Genomic DNA, 18,243 nt, shown 5'->3' on the forward strand with positions numbered 1-18,243 from the left:
TTGCTTGAAATATTTTCTCTAGCAGAGTATTGATCCCTACAATGTTGCTGTTCCTGTTCAATGTCTCCCCTGCAGGGTTCATTCTTCGTTTATCCTGCTGAGGAGGCAGGTACAGAGCACAAGATCTCACAGGGGGTTCCCAGAAACAGACCCATCAAGGTGCTTGTCCGAGTTTATATTGTTAAGGTAAGTGACTGCAGTGAGTCCTGGAGACCTTGTCCAGATCAGCAGCTAGAGAATCCCTGGCCAGCTCACAGCCTGTATTCATGGAGCCAGCAAAACTGGGACTGGAGAAGGCCTTGCTATTGGGTCCCAGCTAGTCACTCCATTTCCAGCCAGCTGTTTGGGCCATAGCAGCATTGGTCCCCAGAGAATCTTTTCTAGAGCTTTGTCCAGTTTAGAGTCTAATGTCTGAAGTCCCAGGGTTTCCACCGTCTTCCCTTGGGAAACTACCTGCCCACTCCCGTACCTCCAAGGGGCACTGGAACTGCTGATGGGGCATTCCCCATGATCTGCCTAGAGGTAGTACCTGAGAGATGACCTGGCAATTCTGTTCTCACGCTCTGGCTAAGGGCTTCCGTACTGATACATGACTAGCGAGTCCTTGAGAGATTCATCTGCTGCCTGTGACTGACAGGATCAGATGTCTCAGTGCTCCGTCTCAGAAACTCCTCTGCTGCCCTGTGCCCTGCACTTGCTCTCTCTTGGCCTGGGCGTCACGGCTGGGGCTGTGAATGGCAGCCCCAGCACCTCCTGTCTTGTGTATTTTAGGCAACGAACCTGGCTCCGGCAGACCCCAACGGCAAGGCAGATCCCTATGTGGTGGTAACACTTGGGCAAGAGAAGAAGGACACAAAGGACCGCTACATCCCTAAGCAGCTCAATCCTGTGTTTGGAGAGTAAGGAGCAGGCTTTACCTCGGGTCAGGTTTAATGGGAACAGCCTCTTCCCTGGTGCATCTTGAAAAGGATGATGGCTGGGTCGTTGCACAGAGTCAACACTTTGGGCTCAATGTGACATCGGGGGTCCTTTCTCTGTCCACTGGAGACTCTGTTACATTAGCCCGTCGGTCCCACACATCAGCAGCTCTGAGAGGCTCTGCCCAGGGCTCCTGTAGGTGCACTTGTCTGACTGGCCTTCCGCTCATCTGGGCAGAACATCTGGGGTGTTGACTACAGAAGCACCCCTAAATTCCATACCTGATGTACGGGCAAAGCAGCATAGGAGCCTCACCCCTCTAGAACCTACACTCAGGAGGGAACAGAGAGCAGGGAAACCCCTTCTTCCAGGGGGGAAGAAAGGAGAGCCCCAGGCCTCTTCTCGAACAGCAAGAAATGGTGAGGAGAAAGGAGACCCCAAGCCCCTGGCAGCCAAAACCAGGGGAGCATTACACATAGTGACAGTGCAGGAACATCTGTGTGTTTGTCACTCCAGTGGGGACACTCGCTGTGTTGCTGCTGCTGACTTAGGATCATGGGATTCAGAGCTTGGCCATGATTTATGGTGTCTGATCTCCAAGGGAATCCTTGGGGCAAACACTTAGAAATGGAGGGCAGAGTTCCACACCCATGTGCTCCTGGATGTGCCCCCAGGTTTGCACACGCAGTCAGGGTGAATGTGGTGCAGATGGCTCACTGAATTGTACCCTGGGTGGAAAACTTAGCTTGTCCAAAGAGGGGGAGGTAACGGGAGGCCATTGTAACCTGGCAGCCTATTATAACCCACTGTCATTGAAACACAGAATAGAGTCACCGGAATGATGTACAATGAGCTGTTTGAAGTAAAAGGACCTGCAGATCAGGGCTGCCCGGCTCCTGCTGAGGTTACAGAACCAGGTGTGTCCAGCCCTGTGCGTAGCAATGTGTTTGGAGCAGGGAACTAGACAGGAGAAGGTGCTGCCCCTTCTAGATATTTCCTTTCTGGCAGCTTGCTCAGAGCTGGCGAGTTCTGTGGGGCAGGAAGACCGGAGCCTCACCAGCACTGCGCCCACAGACATGGGGTTCTGCCATCAGACCCGGGGCAGGGAGGGAAACATGCTTGATTTCCAGCATCTCTGCTGACCGAGCGTCTCTTTGCTTTGTATTCAGAGTTATGGAACTGAGCATATCCTTTCCGATGGAATCAGAACTCACTGTTTCAATATTTGACCACGATTTGGTTGGGTCTGATGACCTGATTGGGGAGACGAAGATTGACTTGGAGAACCGATTCTACAGCAAACACCGAGCTAACTGCGGAGTGGCTTCCCAGTATGACACGTACGTTCCAGACCACGGGGATGGCATATACGACTTTCTTTCATAAAATCATCCATGTTGAGGCTAGAAGGAACCCTTATGACCATTTAGCCTGACCTCCTGTATTACACTGGCCAGAGAGTTTCATCCAGTGTTTCCTGCATCCAGCCCGTCACTTCTGGATGAACTCGAGCACTCTAGTTACGTAGTATGGAGCCCTGATGATGTTATGCTGGCTGGTGCTGATGGCTGCTGTCAATCATAGACTTGGGTCATGTCTACACTAGCACTTATGTCAGCAAAACTTTTGTTGCTCAAGAGTGTGAAAAAAAACTGCCCCGCAAGCAACATAAGTTTTGCTGGCAAAAGCACTTGTGTGCACAGCGCTGTGTCAGTGGGAGACACTTTCCGGCCAACTTAGCTACTGCCGCTCATTGAGCTGATTTTATTATGTCGACAGGAGAGCTCTCTCCCGTCCGCATAACGCGGCTACATGAGCGATCTGACAGTAGCACGGCTGTATTGGTACAGCTGTGCTGCTGTAAGCTTGTAAGTGTAGACATGGCTGAAGGTTAAAGCTTATGGGTGAGCTAAGCACCTTTTGTTCAATGTAAGTGTGGGTGAGCTAAGCACCTTTTGTTCAATGTAAGTGGAGGGAGCAATTAAATGCTCCGTTGTGTAGTGACAGCTGAAACAATATAAGCCACTACTCAAGGCACTGGCAGGATGGCAAGGCCTGAGAAGTTATGTGAGCTGTGGGGTTTCCCTGGGGATTGACTGCAAATGCAGGGCCTGGGGCACGGGTGTGTGAGAGGCAGAAAGCCAGGAGGGAGTGAGAGAAGCTGTGGGGAGTGTGGCCCTGGGAGAAAGGGCAACAGGACTCTCTGGAGAGATTCTTGGTTCTTTGTCAAGGAGCTGCAGCCGTGTATTTCACTTAGGTGTCTGCGTGCCCAGCGCACTGAAGCCAGGGAATTTTTCTAGCAGTACGTGTGGGGGAGGGGGTGGGCACTTGTGCCTTGTGCTCATAGTCCCTTCTCTGGCTATATCAGGCGGCACCACCTTAATTCCTCTCAGTTCCTTCCTGCCTAGTGGAGTCTGCCAGAGGAGGCAGCTCTCACATCCCAGTATAAATATTATCTACCATGGCTACACCAGGAGAATTCTGTATGTCTGAACCTCCTCTCCCCTCCCCACAGAGATGGCTATAACATGTGGCGAGATGCTTTCAAGCCCACACAGATCTTGGAGAGTTTGTGCAAGAAGAGCTCTCTCCCCTCCGCAGAGTACAGGCGGGAGGAGGTCAAAGTGAACAACAAGATCTTCAAGGTCCCTCCTGAGGCTTTCCCTGAAGGTACCGTGTGTGTCTGGGGGGAGAGTTAACTCCAGGTGTTTTCAAGGGTGACCAGCTCTTGCCTTCTGTCAGCCCTTTAGCTGTGCGAGACTCATGTCTCTGGTGCACGCTGAGCCCCTCTCTCCTCACTGACCGGACCAACCACTCAGCCACTGTTAGCACGTTCCGAGGAGCTCCAGTAGCATGTTCAGAGCTGCACCGACCACACAAGACAATGTGGCCCCTGAACCAAGGAGTTTACAGTTGAAGGGCTGATTGTGAACCCCTTACTCACTTTGGTGAGCAGTCCCTTATGTGAGTTTACCCACAAAATATGAGTAACTGCTCACTAATGTGAGCAGGGTTCATAATGTGACCTCTAATTAGACAGAGAATGGAGTTATACCAAGTGGGAACGTGGCCCAGACTGTGCAGTCCAAACACAAATTCCTAGCTGGTGCTTGAGCCCCTGGACCAGCTGCCCTGCTGAGCGTCAGCCTGTCACGCAGACCATGTGTGCTAGGTTTGGTTTGATTGTTTCTTTTAACACTCCCCCTGAGAGAGCTCTGCTTATTTTTCATTGAAGCTACAACGGACAGTCCCTGTATGCAGCTGTTTGACTAGCTCTCCATCATCGACACTGACAGTTCTCCTGACTGGGTTTTCTTTGTGCTTTTATTTTCCATTATCCTTTATCTCATTCAGGCTTATCTAGATTGTGCCTGAGCCATCTGTGCCTCATGCATGCCCCAGTCTCACTAACACATGGAGTAAGGCTAGATTTAGCTGCATAGGCTGAGCTGAACATGCAGAGTTTGTATTATCAGCATATGGAAAACACCATAACCCACTTCTCCCAACACCACATATGCATGTGAAATGCAGCCTCCCATGAGAGTGTCCTGCTGGTCAGCAGAGATCTGGTAGTTGAACTCCGCCAGAGGGCAGGGATCCTGCTTTGGGAGTTTCGGTTCCCCCACTTCTCCTGTTCTGGGGGCGGGGTAGTAGGTGCTCACTGTCATTTTCCCTTGTTTCTCTTTAGTCGGATCTTTACTCAAAAGATTTCTCCACCACACTGCCTTCCTCAAAAGCAGCTCCCTGGGACTTTTAACCACGTCTCCTCTGCACTGCTCTCCCCTTCTTCTTTGTCCCATTCCGTTGTTCTGTATAGATGTTTGGTGTGCTCGGATGCTCCAGCCTTCTCCCTTACAGCTCTAGTAATCATTGTTGACCACATGTCTTTAGATCCTTCTGACTGGCTGTCTTGTGTTCTAGAGGCCTTTGTGAAAGACAAGAGAGAAATGGACGACGAGACTTGGTCAGCATATGATGAGCAGAAGGCTTTGTATGTCCTGCAGCACTGGGATGAGATGCCAGAGTACGGGCACAAACTGGTCCCGGAGCACGTGGAGATTCGGGGCCTTTACAACGCAGAGAACCCCGGGCTCGTGCAGGTGAGACGAACACGTTTATTCACACCGTAGTACCAGTGTGTTGTAAGCCTAGTAAAGCTCTTTGGGCCAGCTGGTCACACCCTTAGCCAGAACTTCACCGTCTCCTCCCTGGGGCTTTGTCCAGTCCAGCGGGAACTGTCCCAAGCAATGGAGTTCCCACCTCTGCCCTTGGCAAACTGTTCCACACTGGACTAGAGCTCATCAACAGCAAAGGTTTCCTGACATTCAGCTTCAGTTTCGCCCTCCATCTCTTCCATGTCTTGTCTACGTTTTCCTTTGCTCCGATTTGTCCGGCGACTCCTACCTATACCCCCTGCAGCACCATGGGCAATTCCCCACCATATCTTGGGGTCACACCCTTCAATTGTTTGTCATTTTTCTGATAGTGAAGTGACCATCACTGAACTCAGTAAACCATTGCCTTCTCCTCAGAGTGCAGGGCTGTTCATCCTACGGACAGCAGCACACTGTACTTGGAGAGCAGTGTGGTCTAGTGAATAGGGCACTGGACTGGGAGTCGGAAGACCTGTATTTTATTCCTGGCTCTGCCACTGCTGCTGTGTGACCTTGGGCAAGTCACTTCCCCTCTCTATGCCTCATTTTCCCCTCCCAGTCTTTGCCTGTCTTGTGTCTTTAGATTGCAAGCTCTTTGGGGCAGGGGCATCCTGACACAGTGGGGCCCTGAGCTTGGCTGAAGCCTCTAGGCACTGCTGTAGTACAAATAATAATAAAAAACTATGGACGCAGCGATCAGTTAATAACTTATTGATAAAGTGCAACCACTTCTGGGGCAGAACCTGGCAGCATTTTAAAGTGAGCAACCGCACTGCTCAGTGGCTTCAAGTAAGGAGCTGAAATTAGACAGAATGTAATGTAGAGAGGCATACGCCATCAATTTTAAGGCAAGAAGGAACCATTATGTTCATTTAGTCTGACCTCCAGCATAGCACAGGCCAGAGAACCTCGCCAGGTGATTTCTGTTTGCTGTATCCAGCCCAGTAACTTGTGACTGAGCTAGAGTAGGTCATCTGGAGAGAGACATCCAGTCTTGAGCTAAAGACTTCAAGTGAGAGAGAACCTGCCGCATCCCTGGGAAGTTGTCCCAGTGGTTAATTATCCTCACTGCTAAAAACTTCCACCTTATTTCCAGTCTGAATTGATCTCGTGTCAACTTCTAGCCGTTGGATCTTGTTCTGACTCTCTGCTAGACTGAAGAGCCCTCATCTATCAGCACTCTTCTCTTCATGTAGGTGTGTGTAAACCACCTTGTAACAGTCTCTTTGCTGAGCTGAATACCTTGCAATCTGTTAGTCTCTCACTATATGGCAGATTTTCCTGACCTCAGATCATTCTTGTAGCTTTTATCTGAACCCTCAAAGTTTTCGACATTCTTTTGGAAGTGTGGACACCAGAACTGTGCACGGTATTCCTGTAATGGTCTCACCAATGCCATTTAGAGAGGTAATGTGCACCTCTTTGTCCCTACTTGATTTCCCCTGTTTATAAATCAAAGGATTAAATTCATCCTCTCAGCCACATCATTGCACAACAAGCTCCTGTTCAGATGGTTATCCGTAAGGACTTCTTCAATCTCTCTCAGTCCCTGTTTTCCAGGATAAAGTCACTTATCTTGATTGTGTGGCCTGCATTCTTTGTTCCTCGATGAAGGACCTTATATTGGTTGTATTAAAATTAGGGCTGTCAAGTGATTACAAAAATTAATCACAATTAATCGCATGATTAATCGCACTGTTAAACAATAATAGGATACAGTTTATTTAAATATTTTCTACATTTTCAAATATATTGATTTCAATCACAACACAGAATGCAAAGTGTAGAGTGCTCACTTTATATTTATTTTTATTACAAGTATTTGCACTGTAAAAAAACAAAAGAAATAATATTTTTCAATTCACCTAACACAAGTACTGTAGTGCAATCTCTTTATCATGGAATTGAACTTAAAAATGTAGACTGATGTAAAAAAAAACTGCATTCAAAAATAAAACAATGTAAAATTTTAGAGCCTGCAAGTCCACTCAGTCCTACTTCTTGTTCAGCCAATTGCTCAGACAACCAAGTTTGTTTACATTTGCAGGAGATAATGGTGCCCACTTCTTGTTTACAATGTCACCTGAAAGTGAGAACAGGTATTCTCATGGCACTGTTGTAGCCGGCGTTGCAAGATATTTACGTACCAGATGTGCTAAAGATTCATATGTCCCTTCATGCTTCAACCACCATTCCAGGGGACATGCGTCCATTCTGATGACGGGCTCTGCTCAATAACAATCCAAGCAGTGCAGACTGACGCATGTTTATTTTCATTATATGAGTCAGATGCCACCAGCAGAAGGTTGCTTTTCTTTTTTGGTAGTTTGTGTTCTGTAGTTTCTTCATTGGAGTGTTGCTCTTTTAAGACTTCTGAAAGCATGCTCCACACCTCATCCCTCTTAGATTTTGGAAGGCACTTCAGATTCTTAAACCTTGGGTCAAGTACTGTAGCTATCTTTAGAAATCTCACATTGGTACCTTCTTTGCGTTTTGTGAAATCTGCAATGAAAGTGTTCTTAAAACGAACAACATGTGCTGGGTCATTACCCGAGACTGCTATAACATGAAATATATGTCAGAATGCAGGTAAAACAGAGCAGGGGACATACAATTCTCCCCCAAGGAGTTCAGTCACAAATTTAATTAACGCATTATATTTTTAACAAATATCATCAGCATGGAAGCATATCCTCTGGAATGGTGGCCGAAGCATGAAGGGGCATACAAATGTTTAGCATATCTAGCACGTAAATACCTTGCAATGCTGGCTACAAAATTGCCACACAAATACCTGTTCTCACTTTCAGGTGACATTGTAAATAAGAAGCTGGCAGCATTATCTCCTACAAATGTAAACAAACTTGTTTGTCTTAGCGATTGGCTGAACAAGAAGTAGGACTGAGTGGACTTGTAGGATCTAAAGTTTTACATTGCTTTGTTTTTGAGTGCAGTTATGTAACAAACAAACAAAATCTACATTTGTAAGTTACACTTTCACGACAAAGAGATTGCCCTACAGTACAGTATGAGGTGAATTGAAAACTACTATTTCTTTTGTTTATCATTTTTACAGTGCAAATATTTGTAATTAAAAATAATACACACTTTGATTTCAGTTACAACACATAATACAATATATATGGAAATGTAGAAAAACATCCAAAATGTTTAATACATTTCAATTGGGTATTCTATTGTTTAACAGTGCGAATAAAACTGCGATTAATCACAATTATTTTTTTTTAGTTAATCACATGAGTTAACTGCGATTAATCAATAGCCCTAATTAAAATGTTTGCTATTTGTTTGAGGCCTGCTTACCAACCGCTCCAGATTGGTCTGTATGAGTGACTTGCTCTCTTTGCTGTTTACCACTCCACCAGTATTTGTGTCATCATCACACTTCATAAGTCATCATTGTATATTTTCCCTTAGATAACTGATAACTTGATATCTTGGCAAACCCAAGTCAATATTTTTAATTTGACGAGTCCTATTTTAAAAAAATACACTACCAATAAACATGTTGCTTGGTGCTTACCACATAACATCTTATTGATTGAGTCTGGTAGCAGCAGTTCCATGCTTTTGCCCAGGATTAATCTCAGGCCATCCTGTTTGCCTTCTTTAAGTATTGGCACAACATCAGATTCCTTCCAGTTCTCTGGAACTTCCCCAACATCATCTGTCCAGACAGCAGTTGAGCCACTTCTTTTAAAACTCTTGGATGCAAATTGTTCAGATCTGCTGATTTAAAAAAAACAACATAATTGCCCCAAAGGGAACTGTAGAAGGGTTTGGTTGGGGTCGCCCCTCTCTGGGGCGGCTGGGAGCCAGGCCGCCTCACTACTGAGGTCCGCTGAGTCAGGGAATTAGTCAGGTGAGGCAGGAAACAGTCAAGGGCTCAGGCCCTCAGGCAGGGGCTGAGCAAAAATAGTTCAGTATAACGAGCCCAGGCCCTGGGTCAGGGCAGGGCAGCAAGCAAACAGGAGCTCAGACCCTCAGGCAGGGGCTGAGCAAATAGTTCAGGATCAAAAACCCAGACTCTTGATTCTGAGCATCTGGGGTGAGGGGGAGACTGCCACCCGTAAGTTGGGTAGCAGGGGGGACGCAGGCCCGCCCACTCCACTGCGTCCCAGCCCAGGGCCCTAACAGCGGCAGGCAGCCTGCTGCTGTGTCAGTGGGGATCCTGGCCGCAACACACTGACACAGGCTCTGGGTGTGCCGCAGCCAGACTAGGGTCGGCTGCCCCTGGGCTACTTCCTACCTCCCCCTCTAGCAGTACCTGCGTCTGATCGGTGTCCTCCACAGAATCAAGCACCATGGGCTCCTCAGGGAATTCGGCGAGCGGTAGGCTTGGCAGCTCCTCTGGGTCGCTTCTCTCCAGTAGGGTTGACAGCTTCTCCGGGGTCTGGTCGCCATCAGGCCTTGACTGGTATGGCCAGTCCTCAGGTCGGACACAGGCTGCCGGAGTCTCCCCAGCGGGAGCTAGGCCCCCAGCGTCTGGCTTCTCCGGCAGCCAGGCAGCTTCTGAGCCCTGGGATGCGGCTTTTATACTTCGCTTCCTTTTAAACATAGCAAGTGATGGAGAATCCACCACAACTAGAGTGAAGTGAATTGGCATCTGAGTCAACACCCACTGAAATGAGCCAGGCTATTCACCCCTCAAAACTGTTGTGTCAGGGTCTCTGCAGATGGAGCACCCCACTCCCCATGTCACTCAATTTCACCTGGTGGAGGCATTCTTTGCACTCTGAACAGCTGGAGACTAGCTGTTTGTAAATGACAGCTGAGACTGTAGAGATCCTGCACCCTGGCTAGTCCCTCATGCTCCCAGAGGGTAATGCCGGGTGCTGGAAACGAGACAGGACAGCAGAAATCGAACCTTCAGAAGTGGCAGCCGGGGGAGGTGAAGCACAAAGGGCAGCACCAGGCACTGTGTGTGGCTCCATCGCTGTGTGCTGCTGAGATGCTGTACGGGGCACAGTCCCAGCTCTCCAGCTCACCCCCAAATGCCCGGTGACTACGGCTACAGACACCACCAGTAACATGGCAAGAATCAGGCCTGATAATGGACCACAAACACGCTGGCAGCATAGCCAAAGCTACAGCATCACCTCACCGGACAGGGAGCTGAGAGTCTCTCTGTACGGCATGGATGAGACCACACCGAAATACTGCAGCCATGCTACCAGACCTCGCAATGGATCTCGCAGGCTGGCGGGGTCTGGGCAGAACTTGGATGAGAGCCCTCCAGCGAGGAGGAAGTGGTTGTGGTGACTCAGCAGGCAGCACTGGTCCTTAGCCAGGACAGATTCAATACACAGGTACATGGCTGGGGCACTCAGCTCTGGATGAGCTGTAAAATTGAGAGCCTTATCTTATTCAGTAAGGCCAGTCTTTCAAAGGCAGCGCCTCACTTGCTGATGCTACAGAACTGCATTGGTGTGTACAGATGCCAAATGGCTAGCTGGCTATCGCAGGAGGCAGGGTGGCCTCGTGGCTAGAACACTGGCCTGGGACTCAGCAAACCAGAGTTCTTTTCCTGCTTCTGGTCTGATGGGTGATCTTGGGGAAATCATGTTGCCTCCATGGGCCTCAAGTTTCCCATCTTTAAAACGGGGCTAATTATACTGATGTCCTCGGTCCAGCACTTTGACAGCCTATGTAAATTCACATTGATCATCTCATCTGACCTGTACAGCACAGGCCAGAGAATATCCCCACAATAATCCCTAGCACAGGGCTTTGAGAAAAACAGCCAATTGATTTCAAAATTGTCAGTGATGGAGAATCCACCATGACCCTTTGTAAATTGGCCCAATAGTTATTCATTCACTATTAAAAATTTTCACCTTATTTCCAGTCTGAATTTGTCTAGCTTCAACGTCCTTCCATTGGATCATGTTAGACCTTTTTCTTAGACCTTTCTCTGCTAGATTGAGGAGCCCATTATTAAATATTTGCTCCCCATGGTGATACTTATAGACTAATCAAGTCACTCCTTAACCTTCTCTTTGTTAAGCTAAATAGATTGAGCTGAGTCTCTCATGATCAGGCATGGTTTCTAATCATGGAATCATAGAAGATTAGACATTGAGCCATTGATCACTACCCGTTGAGCCTGACAATCTAGTCAGCTTTCTATCCACCTTATAGTCTATTAATCCAATCCATACTTTTTAACTTGCTGGAAAGAATACTGTGGGAGACCGTATCAAAAATTTTGCTAAAGTCAAGATATATCACATCCACCGATTTCCCCATATCCACAGAGCCAGTTATCTCATCATAGAAGGCAATCAGGTTGGTCAGACATGACTTGCCCTTGGTGAATCCATGTTGACTGTTCCTTATCACCTTCCTCTCCTCCAAGTGCTTCAAAATGGATTCCTTGAATACCTGCTCCATGATTTTGCCGGGGACTGTAGTGAGAGTGACCGGTCTGTAGTTCCCCAGGTTCTCTTTCCTCCCCTTTTTAAATATGGGCACTATATTTACCTTTTTCCAATCGTCCGGGACCTCCCCCGATCGCCATGAATTTTCAAAGATAATGGCCAATGGCTCCGCAATCACATTAGCCAACTCCCTCAGCACCTTGGATGCATTAGATCTGGACCCATGGACTTGTGCTTTTCTAAATAGTCCTTAACCTGTTCTTCCACCACTGAGGGCTGCTCACCTCCTCCACATACTGTGTTGCCCAGTGCAGCAATCTGGGAGCTGACCTTGTCTGTGAAGATGAAGGCAAAAAAAAACACTGAGTACTTCAGCTTTTTCCATGTCATCTGTCACTAGGTTGCCTCCTTCATTCAGTAAGGGTCCCACACTTTCCCTGACCACCTTCTTGTTGCTAACATACCTGTAGAAACACTTCTTGTTACCTTTCACATCCCTTGCTAGCTGCAACTCCAATTGTGCCTTGGCCTTCCTGATTACACCCCTGCATGATCTAGCAATATTTTTATACTCCTCCCTAATCATATGTCCAAATTTCCACTTCTTGTAAGCTTCCCTTTTGTGTTTAAGCTCACCGAAGATTTCACTGTTAAGCCAAGCTGGTCGCCTGCCATATTTGCTATTCTTTCTGCACTTCGGGATGGTTTGTCCCTGCACCCTCAATAAGGCTTCTTTAAAATACAGCCAGCTCTCCTGGACTCCTTTCCCCCTCATATTAGCCTCCCAGGGGATCCTGACCATCAGTTCCCTAAGGGAGTCTAAGTCTGCTTTTCTGAAGTCCAGGGTCAGTATTTTGCTGCTCTCCTTTCTTCCTTTTGTCCGGATCCTGAACTCGACCATCTCGTGGTCACTGCTGCCTAGGTTCCCACCCACTTCTACTTCCCCTACCAATTCTTCCCTATTTGTAAGGTCAAGAAGAGCTCTGCCCCTAGTCAGTTCCTCCAGCACTTGTACCAGGAAGTTGTCCCCAACACTCTCCAAAAACTTCCTGGATTGTCTGTGCATTGCTGTATTGCTCTCCCAGCAGATGTCAGGGTGATTGAATCCTTTAATCCTTTAATTATTCTTGTGGCTTTCTCTGGACTTTCTCCAATTTATCAACATCCTTCTTGAATTGTGGGCACCAGAACTGGACACAATTCCAGTAGCATTCGCACCTGTGCCAAAACAGAGGTAAAATAACCTCCCTATTGCTACTAGTGATTCCCCTGTTTATATATCCCAGGATCACATTAGCTCTTTTGGTCACAAAATCACACTGGGAGCTCATGTTCAGTTGATTGTCCACCATGATCCCCAAATCATTTTCAGTGTCACTGCTTCCCAGGACAGAGTCCCCCATCCTGTAAGTATGGCCGACGTTCTTTGTTGCCAGATGTATACATTTACAATTAGCCCTGTTAAAACTCATATTAGATTAAATCTCAGGAAAAACTTCCTACCTGTAAGCACAGTAGGACAAAGGGAACAGACTGCCTAGGGAGGTCGTGGAAGCTCCTTCACTGGAGGTTTTCAAAAGGAGGCTGGAGAGCCATCTGTCTTGGATGGTTTACACACAAGTCCTGCATCTTGGCAGGGGGTTAGACTAGATAACCTTTGCACTCCCTTCTAACCCATTGTTCTATGATATTGTTTGCTTGTGCCCAGTTTGCCAAGTGATCCAGAACCCTCTGTATCAGTGACCTGCCCTCTTCACTATTTACCACTCCCCCAATTTTATGTGTCATCTGCAAACTTTATCAGTGATGATTTTATGTTTTCTTCCAGGTCATTGAGAAAAATGTTGATTAACATAAGGCCAGGAACAGATTTCTGTGGGACCCTACTAGAAACACACCCACTCAATGATTCCCCATTTACAATTGTATTTTGAGACCTATCAGTTAGCCAGCTTTTAATCCATTTAATGTGTGCCTTGTTAATTCTAGTTTAATCAAAGTGTCATGCAGTACCAAGTCAAGTGCCTTACAGAAGGCTACGTATGTTATGCCACCACTATTGCATTTATCAACCAAACTTGTAATCTCATAAAAAAAAGATATCAAGTTAGTTTGACAGGGTCTGTTTTCCCTAAACCCATGGTGATTGGCATTGATTATATTACTCTCCTTTAATTCTTTATGAATCAAGTCCCATATCCACCGTTTCATAATCTTGTCCAGGACCAATATCAGACTGATGGGAAGCCAAGCCTGGGGGTGAGACGTTTTAGTAGAGAGCAAATTAAGGTTGCCACTGACAAGTATGAAACATCCAGTGAAGTGATGCTATTGTGAGATAGAAAAGAAATGTTCTAGTTCAGTTTTACATAATAAATAACTTGTATTCAACCATTTTGAAAGACGCTGGTGAACCCCATGGTAACAATGTCCTGAGCAGACGTTATTCCTTAAAATACTCCCTCCCCCAATAAGGAGACATTTTAAAAACAAGCGACTACTACAATGTGGCAGGCCTTTCCCAGCGATGGCATGTGCTCTCTGTATCCTGAGGGGCTTGCTGTGAGGGTTGCTGTGACCCAGAAGTGTGAGGAAGGATCAGTGGCTTTGGGAACAGGGTTCTCTGGAGGTCAGGGAGTGGGAGTGTAAATCTGTTCGTGAATTCAGCCTTGGTGAATCCTTTGAAGCAGCTCAGCTCTTTCCTTTCTGCAGGGCTCCCTCCACATGTGGATTGACATGTTTCCAAATGATGTCCCAGCACCTCCCCCTGTCAATATCAAGCCACGGCTGCCAATCAGGTACAGGCCTGTAGGAGATGGGGAGGGACCCATTACAAACCCAGTGTTTATAACCGCAGCCTGGGGTCCCACTCTGCATGACTCCCGTGCAGTCTGTGCCCATGAAGGCAGTGACTGGGTGAGAAGGGCAGACTAACTGGTCTGTCAGCCTTGGAGGCTCACAGCTAGGCCATGACAGTGGTACTGCTTCAGCTCTGGGCCCCTGGCACATCTCCATGGCTTCCTCTCTATGCTGGTTCAGGGGGGCTGCAGGCCTCACCTCATCCTGCTCTCCTAGGGACTCCCACTGCCCCCACATGCCGTGTGGCTGAGAGGAGGGAAAGCTGCTCCTGCCCCTCACACAGACGTGGCTGGGAGGAGAGGTGTCCCCTGGGTTTACGTCTGCTCCAGGCGGAGACCAAACCCCAGACAGCAGCGTCTAAGCTGAAGCAGTACCATTGTCAGCACGCAGCTCAGCGCAGGTGCCTCAAAAACCTAAGGCTGGGCCATTATTGTTCTTCTTGCTGCTGTTTCTGCCTGACTCATGCTGGGCAGATTCCAGTACGCTGGAGATGTGCTTTGGTTCAGACACCTCTTTGTACTAGAGTCTGCAAAACTGGGCCAGAGTGACATGAGAGGGGCCTTCTGCGAGGTGTCCTGAGCCCCTGGCCTGAGCTGCAGCAGGCACAGCACTAGGCTGGGTGGCCGGGCTGAGTGGGTGCTGGTGCAGGCCATTGTCCCAGGGGGTAGCTTCGCCTGGCCCTGACAAACACTGAACTGGAATGTGCTTCTCTCACCTGCCCTTGGCTTTCCCTTCTGGTAGTTACGAGCTGCGTGTCATCATCTGGAACACAGACGACGTGGTTCTTGATGACGTTAATCCAATAACAGGAGAAACCTCCAGCGACATCTACGTGAAAAGGTGCCCGAGTTGATGGGGAATCATATGAGCAGAGACAGCCGCAGGGCCAGAGAATGAGTAGTTGGCCTGTCCAGTCTGACCCTGCCTGGACACTGTGCAGCACTCCCTACTGCCTAAGTCCCCCAGACATCATCAGCCCCTCCTCGTATCTCACCAGCCATGGGGCCTCCACCTCCTGGGGGAGTCTAGCTCACTGTCCATTTAGTCTACCCACAAAGGCCTTGGCCCTGATACCCAGCCCAGACTTGTTCTTCAGAACACGTCAGTCCTTATCCCTATGACTGAGCCTGCCCAGGCCCTGTCTCCCCTTAACATGGGATGCAGATTCTACACATCTTGGACCAGCTTACCAAAGTGTGCAATTCCTTCCTGCATTTTTTTGCATCAGCAACTAGTTGTGGGCTCAGTTCCTATTACTTAGAAAACCAAGTGCCTGATTTGTCCCCATAATCCGATACTGGACCATGTAAATGGTGGGGTTTGAACCCCCAAAAAAGAGAGGCTGGAGAGAGGCCCCTTTAGAGCTCTCATAATGGCTGTGGCCCAGCATAGACCTGGCCCCCCTGACATGCTCCTGTCTGCCTTTGAATCAATTGAGCCTCGTTGGCTAAGCCTGTTATTATTTGTTGCCGTGAGGCTCTGTCAGGCAGTGACTGAGCGCTGCCCCTCAGCCTGGGGCCCTTGCCCCCAGCACCCCCGCAGCTTAGTGATGCTGACACTTGGGGCTGCTTTAACATGACGATTGATGTTAATTGAGCTTCTTCTGCAGCTGGATCAAAGGTCTGGACCATGAGAAACAAGAAACAGACGTTCACTTTAACTCCCTGACTGGGGAAGGCAACTTTAACTGGAGGTTTGTGTTCCACTTCGACTACCTCCCTACCGAGAAGGAGATCTCCTATAAGAAGAAGGACTCCATCTTCTCCCTGGAGGAATCTGAGTTCAGGGAGCCAGCTGTCCTGGTCCTTCAGGTCTGGGATTATGACAGGATTTCAGCGAATGACTTTCTAGGTACAGTATCCTCCTGCTGAGAGAAGGGGGCTGTTTCTCTGTGCCTTGCCTGCTCCGCTTGCCCAGGCTACCCACCCTGAGCTTTGCAGGAAATGGCTCCCAGTCAAGATGAGCTGGGGCTGCAGGGAGCTCACTTGCCCTCTGTTATGTTTGCAGGCTCCCTCCTGGCCCACTGGTAGAACTGCTGCTTACAACACCAGGGTCCTACCAGGTTCCAGTTGACTCTTGGCATTGGGATTAAACTCTCTCATTCAAGCCAGTTATTCATCTTCGGACCCATCTCTGCACTGTGCAGTACTGTTCCCCCTAACCATGGAACAGGGGGCGAGTGAGCAGCTTCTTCCAAAGCTGACCCCACTGCTGCTCTGCATAGTGACCTTCACCTTCTCTCTGGCTCTTGCATAACCACCTTCCCACTGCCTCTGAGGTTCCCCTGTCCAGGGACTTGGAGCCCTCATGCAGCTTTAGAAATACTGTTGTGTCAGAGGATCAGCCTGAACCAGGGCCTTTGATTGCAGGAGGAAGCTTTCAGCCTAGAGGTAGTGGCTAGTGATGCTGATGGCACTTAGGTGCCATGGTGGCAGGTGCCTTAGAAATATCATGGGCAGACTGCTGACAAGTCTTCTCTCCTTTCAGGATGTTCCTTTCATTCTCAGACTGTGCAGAAAATGCTCCCTACTTCTGTTAGGCTTAAGTTATCCAAACTTTGAACCTCGGCCCTAAACACTAGGCCCTTTGAGGGGAACATAAGCATATGGATGTGCTATATTGCAAGCATAATACACCTCTACCCCAATATAACGTGACCCGATATAACACGAATTCGGATATAACGCGGTAAAGCAGTGCTCTGGGGGGCAAGGCTGCGCACTCCGTTGGATCAAAGCAAGTTCGATATAACACGGTTTCATCTATAACGCGGAAAGATTTTTTGGCTCCCAAGGCCAGTGTTATATCGGGGTAGAGGTGTAATACAGATGGATGGAAATTTTCTGCTGAAACAGTTTGGGTGGAAAATGCCAATTCACTGAACCTGGAGCGTTTCATAGACACAGCTCAGATTCACCACATGTTCAGTGTTCTGTGGGAAACCTGCCACCTTGCCAGGCTGCAAAGGAGCCCAGGATTCCAGGGGCCACAGCTCTGAGACAGCCCCACCGTATAGGCTGCCCCATGCTCAGGAGACCCCAGTCTTCCAGATTCTAGGGCTCCAGGGCACACAGCCAAGCCAGGGCTTCCAGGTTCCTGCTGTGGAGCCAGGAGCCTGAAAGCCCTTGGTCAGCTCTTGGTTCCACAGCTGGGAGCCTGGAAGGGCAGAGAACTCCCTCTTCCAGGCTTCCTGCTGCAGAGTCAGGAGCGTAGAGCCTGGGCTTCTTGTCTAGGGTTACCATTCGTCTGGATTCCCCCGGACATGTCCGGCTTTTTCGAGTTAAAAATAGCATCCGGGGGGAATTTGTCAATGTCCGGATTTCCCCCCATGCAGAGTGTGCGCGCGGCTTACAAAGCAGCCGGGGCTCCGACAGCCAGAGCCAGAGCCCTTCCGTCACTTCCCCCCTCCTCTCTCCTGAAACTTGACACCACTCCCCTCCGCTCTCTCCCTCCCCCTCCCTCCTTGCATTCTCAGATCGCCCTTCGTCTGGAGCTCCAAGCCTGTTCCCCTCCCCCGCTGTCGAGCGCGCTGCTCTGCAGCACAGTAAGAGGTCCGGGGGTCAGAGAAGCGGCAGGGAGGTTCTGGGGGGAGGGGTAGTTAAGAGACAGGGAGCAGGGGGAGGGTTGGATGGGTCAGGAGTTCGGGGGGGGCTGTCTGGGGGTTGGGGGTGTAAGGTTTTGGGCAGTCAGGGTACAGGTGGGGGGGGTCTCAGGAGGGGGCAGTTAGGGGACAAGGAACAGGGAGGCTTAGGTAGGGTGTGGGGTTCTGGAGGGCAGTTAGGAGCAGGGGTCCCAGGAGGGGGCAGTCAGGGGACAAGGAGTGGGGGGGGGTTGAGAGTTCGGGGCGGACTTTCTGGGGGAGGGGGGATAAGGTTTTGGGCAGTCAGGGTACAGGTAGGGGGTAGGGT

At 48.9% G+C, this 18,243-nt stretch overlaps 1 protein-coding gene across 1 annotated transcript in view; it reads left to right on the top strand.

The window, feature by feature from the left end:
* The window catches only part of LOC117886029 (fer-1-like protein 4), a 113,606-nt gene that overhangs the window by 86,893 nt on the left and 8,470 nt on the right, over positions 1 to 18,243 (top strand). Inside the window, exons 33-40 of the mRNA XM_034787662.1 lie at positions 76 to 186; positions 772 to 899; positions 2,088 to 2,258; positions 3,434 to 3,588; positions 4,843 to 5,021; positions 14,189 to 14,274; positions 15,077 to 15,175; positions 15,945 to 16,186. Coding sequence (XP_034643553.1) covers positions 76 to 186; positions 772 to 899; positions 2,088 to 2,258; positions 3,434 to 3,588; positions 4,843 to 5,021; positions 14,189 to 14,274; positions 15,077 to 15,175; positions 15,945 to 16,186 — 1,171 coding nt within the window. The remainder of the gene's footprint in view (positions 1 to 75; positions 187 to 771; positions 900 to 2,087; positions 2,259 to 3,433; positions 3,589 to 4,842; positions 5,022 to 14,188; positions 14,275 to 15,076; positions 15,176 to 15,944; positions 16,187 to 18,243) is intronic.

This window comes from Trachemys scripta, chromosome 12 (assembly GCF_013100865.1).
Source record: "Trachemys scripta elegans isolate TJP31775 chromosome 12, CAS_Tse_1.0, whole genome shotgun sequence".
Classification (NCBI taxonomy): Eukaryota; Metazoa; Chordata; order Testudines; family Emydidae; genus Trachemys; species Trachemys scripta.